The 5000-nt window shown below is 42.4% G+C and overlaps 2 protein-coding genes across 5 annotated transcripts in view; both read left to right on the top strand.

The window, feature by feature from the left end:
• LOC125033942 (obscurin-like) overlaps positions 1-3724 on the top strand; it is a 211624-nt gene extending 207900 nt beyond the window's left edge. For all 4 annotated transcript variants that reach the window (XM_047625532.1, XM_047625530.1, XM_047625531.1 and 1 more), the window contains 8 exons: positions 1-68; positions 228-386; positions 575-822; positions 912-1067; positions 2420-2565; positions 2985-3218; positions 3322-3442; positions 3550-3724. The exon at positions 1-68 is cut by the window's left edge and continues 132 nt beyond it. In XM_047625532.1, coding sequence (XP_047481488.1) covers positions 1-68; positions 228-386; positions 575-822; positions 912-1067; positions 2420-2565; positions 2985-3218; positions 3322-3442; positions 3550-3724 — 1307 coding nt within the window. The remainder of the gene's footprint in view (positions 69-227; positions 387-574; positions 823-911; positions 1068-2419; positions 2566-2984; positions 3219-3321; positions 3443-3549) is intronic.
• LOC125033944 (obscurin-like) overlaps positions 3640-5000 on the top strand; it is a 27015-nt gene continuing 25654 nt past the window's right edge. Inside the window, exons 1-2 of the mRNA XM_047625535.1 lie at positions 3640-3878; positions 4034-4271. Coding sequence (XP_047481491.1) covers positions 3787-3878; positions 4034-4271 — 330 coding nt within the window. The 5' untranslated portion in view covers positions 3640-3786. The remainder of the gene's footprint in view (positions 3879-4033; positions 4272-5000) is intronic.

Raw genomic sequence — 5000 nt, 5'->3', positions numbered from 1 at the left:
AGTGGTACAAGGACGGCCAGGAGATCAAATTGGACGACCGCTGCTTCTTCACCTACGACGGCGATCGGGTGAGTTTTCGTGGATGTCTGCCCTCGGCCTGCACGCGCTTCGTTCTCGGAGCCGGCAGTGAAAAGGCATGATTACTGGGTACTTCTTGCAGTGATACCACCGACCGATTTCTTTGACAGATGTTTCTAGCCACATTTCTCCTTTTGTCTCTCATCCAGACATACCTTGAAATCCGTCCTTGCAAGGGATCCGACTCAGGAATGTACAAGTGTGTAATCCAGAACAGCCATGGATCGGCTGAGACGGAGTGCGAAGTGTCCATCAGGAAGTGCTACGAACCTCCATTCTTCACCAGCACCTTCACCAGAATGGATAAGGTGAGCTCTCTCCGCGCATGAGTGTATTGTATCCATCAAGCTTTCGTTGATAAGAAACGAATCAAATTATACTAGTAATACACGATTTGTATATCACAGACAAACACACCCACTGAGTTTCAATATAGGCATCCAGATGCTTTAACGTGAAGCACATACCACTTACGCAAACGCTTGCTCTTTTACAGCTGCCTGGTAGTGAGGTTAAGATGTCGGTGAGGTACGACGGCGTGCCCAAGCCCGAGCTCTCCTGGTTCCACAACGGCGAACCCATCCTACACGACGGCGACAAGTACCGCATCAGGAAGGAGGGCGATGGCCAGACTCTCACGGTGAAGGAGCTCACCTACAGCGACTCTGGCAACTGGAAGGTTGTCGCCAAGAACCGCGAGGGAGAAACTGAGCACGAGGCAGAACTCAATGTTTCTGATGACGTGTACGTTATCATCAACATTTGGATATTTCATATATAATTTGTTGAACACATAGTACTGGTATTCACACCTTCCTTTCTTCTCGCTTCAGAGATCCTAACAGGCGCGTGGAGGCCCCTGTGTTCATGAAGGTGATTGGAGACCAAGAGCTTTTCGAAGGCTACAACGCTCTCTTCAAGGCCGTGGTGTCGGGCAAGCCAGAGCCTGAGTTCAAGTGGCTCAAGAACGGAGGCACTATCGTGGCATCGTGAGTAAAGTTTTACAGGACGTAATATACATACAAATACTGCCAGGCGAGTACAACAATAAAATCGATTGGGTATACATGCGGAAACCCCAAGTCGTTACTTCGCAACAGTATACCCCTTATAAATAGACTATCACCAACAGACATTATGGTACTGCGGGTTTAAAACTCGTCTCGTTCGCTGATAATTTACACTTACGAGAAAGTCTTATAAAACCCAAGATTAATTCAGGCTCACTGGACTGACTCGGCTCGTGCTTTGTTGGTATTCAAGGCCCGATACAACGACTGCAGGAAAAGGATATTGGCAATTTAGAACAGCGATGATCATGATAATGAAAAACAATGGTAATAATAGTAACAATGATATTATAAGCGTCAATAATGAGATGATGATGATAATGATAATGATAATGATAATGATAATGATGATTAGCATTATTATCAATATTGATAACAATAATATTGATGGTGATGATGATGACAATGATAATAAGATTAATTAAATAATAATAATAATAATAATAATAATAATAATGATAATAATAATAATAATAATAATGATAATAATAATAATAATAATGATAATAATAATAATAATAATGATAGTGTTAATGATAATAGTGATGATGATGATGATGATGATTATTACTCCGACTGCTATTACTGCTACATGTGCTATTACTCTTACTTCTACTTCTCTTACTTTTACTACTACTACTAGTAATAATATTAACAACAGTAATAACAATATTGATAATAATGATGATGATGATGACGATGAAAGAAATAATAATAATTTAAGTTATAATAATGATGATAATAATAATAATAATAATAATAATAATAATAATAATAATAATAATAATATTAATAATAATAATAATAATGTAAACAAGAAAAAAAAAGATAAATTTCATCAAAATCATTATCCTTATATTACCATTATCATCATCATCATCACCATCACATCATCATCATAATCAGCATCATCGTTGTTGTTGTTATTATTATTATTATGATTATTATCATTATTATTATTATTATTATAATTATTGTTGGTGTTGTTGTTGTTGTTAATACGGGTGTTGTTATTATTATTGTTATTGTTATAATAATTAATAATATTATCATTAGGATTATCAATATCATTATTCGTATATAATCATTATTAATTATCATACTTTATATCGCATTTTACATATGAAACATTCTATGCTTGGTTGCATAGAGAAGAGAGGTTTGATAGATGGATGAATGCAAAGAGATATTAAGACCGAAACAAATAGCTGGGAATAAAACCAGACCCCTTGTAGGCCCGAGGCCCTGAACGCGCTCCGCTCTTCCCTTAGGAACCGCGTTATTATGGAGCGCGATCCTGAGGGTCTCATTCGTCTCACCATTAAGAGGATCACGCCCGAGGACGCCGGCCAGTACACGCTCAAGGTCTGGAACGATTATGGCGAAGCCATCTGCCACGGGAAGCTCATCTGCGAGAGTAAGTGCTCCTTGTAAATTCTGTGGTGGCAACTGAATGATTACGTGCTAAGTATGTGGCATTTGTAGTAAAGTCAGATTTGGTGATTTACATACCACATGCAAGCAATGTTACCCAAAATGCCAACACATACAGTGCTGCCTCACACTGAATTCATGAAAATCAACAATATATAAAAATCCCACTAAATCTGTGAAGCGATTGTTTTGAGGACAGCCTTTATGACATTTTCAGACCTAAATGAACGCGCCAAGACAAAAGTTAAAGTTAATTCTATTTTTTTCCATACATAGAAAAACCTTTTTTAGTAAAACAAAAATAATGGAAATTTTAAATCGTGTCTACACTGACTTGTACGCGCCACCCCCACGCCGCCTCTACTCCAACCCTAACTAAAGCGCCGCCATTTCCCCCGGCAGCCCTGACCAGCAGGAAAAAGCGACCGGTGGGCGACGAGTACAAGGGCTTCGATAGGATCAGGCGCTCCGGCGTCCCTATGCCGCTGCCCGAGAAGCCCATGATCAGCGCCCTAGCAGACCGCCGCCTCACCCTTTCCTGGATGCCCCACCTCGCCGCGGCCCAGACCATGCCCTGCACTTACCAGGTGGAGATGTGCGACGCGCCCGACGGCGACTGGTTCACGGTTAGAACAGGTACGCAGTAAATGCGAGACGAAGCAGAGGGAGAATGAGTTATGTGTCGATTTTTGTTTTCTATATCTGATGTGTTCCCTCATGCGTGTCCTCTCCATCCCAGGTATTCGCGGCTGCAGCGTTGACATCACCAACCTCATGCCAAAAGGCGACTACAAGTTCCGCGTCCGCGTAGCAAACAAGTATGGTGTGTCTGAGCCATCTCCTTACGTCGCCACCCAGAGGTCTGTATCTCGTGCAAGTGCCGCTCGTATCGACTGGCATGAATATAAGAAATGAGACTTGCGTGAGTGTGATCAGTTTCATTAAAGACGATTATTTCTGTTTTCAGGTTTAAGCTGGAATTGCCTGCCGTCCGCTACGAGCCGCAGATGGACCCCAACTACGAGTACAAGGGCGATGGACCATACGTCCCGAGGGCTTCAGGATCAGCCGCGACTCTCTGGGCAACTATTTCGCTGCCCCAAGGTTCCTCCGCCTGCCGCACGACACGCAGTATGGCTTGAAGGGTTTCAATGCCAACATCAAGTGGTATGCGTACGGATACCCAACCCCAAAAGTCAGATTCATGAAGAATGGGCAGCCGCTTGAGGTGGGAGATAAGACGCGTTTCAAGTACAGCCAGGAGGTGACGGGTGAGATCTGCCTCTACATCGATAGGTAAGTTACCAATTGAACTCGGATTTTGTTGCATTAAAATATCTTTAACGTGAGTTTCGATTTTTTTCGATCAAGAATTCTAATTTTAATGTTAGTTTCACATCTAACATTTCACTAATTTTGTGACCCTTTTCCAAACAATCTTCTTCCCCCAGGATGACCGAGGCCGATGTGGGCACGTACGAGTGCCTGGTCCGCAACGAGCATGGCGAGTCACGCCAGCGCATCAAGATGGACATCTGCGAGTACCCACGGGTGCTGGAGCCACTCGAGGAGCTGCACCTCAAGGCCAACTCCTCAGGAAAGATTGCTTGCAGAATCACAGGCTTCCCTCCGTGCCAAGTGCAATGGTTCAGGGACTGGGAACCTATTGCCTTCACTTATAAACTCAGGGTAAGAAAGGAATGGGTGCACACACACACACACACACACACACACACACACACACACACACACACACACACACACACACACACACACACACACACACACACACACACACACACACACACACACACACACACACACACACACACACACACACACACACACACACACAAACACACACACACACACACATACACACACACACACACACACACACACACACACACACACACACACACACACACACACACACACACACACACACACACATATACATACACATACACACATACGTATATATATGTGTGTGTGCGTGTGTGTGTGTGTACATATATGTATGTACATATATGTATGTACATATATGTATGTACATATATATATATATATATATATATATATATATATATATATGTTTATGTATGTATGTATGTGTATATGTATTTAAATATAAATATATATATAGATATATATGTGTGTATATGTATATGTATACACAGAGAGAGAGAGAGAGAGAGAGAGAGAGAGAGAGAGAGAGAGAGAGAGAGAGAGAGAGAGAGAGAGAGAGAGAGAGAGAGAGAGAGAGAGAGAGAGAGAGAGAGAGAGAGAGAGAGAGAGAGAGAGAGAGAGAGAGAGAGAGAGAGAGAGGGAGAGGAGAGAGAGAGAGAGAGAGAGGGAGAGGAGAGGAGAGAGAGAGAGAGAGAGAGAGAGAGAGAGAGAAAAGAGAGAGAGAGAGAG

This window comes from Penaeus chinensis, chromosome 17 (genome assembly GCF_019202785.1).
Source record: "Penaeus chinensis breed Huanghai No. 1 chromosome 17, ASM1920278v2, whole genome shotgun sequence".
In the NCBI taxonomy this organism is placed as follows: domain Eukaryota; kingdom Metazoa; phylum Arthropoda; class Malacostraca; order Decapoda; family Penaeidae; genus Penaeus; species Penaeus chinensis.
This window is presented reverse-complemented; position numbering and strand designations above follow the sequence as displayed.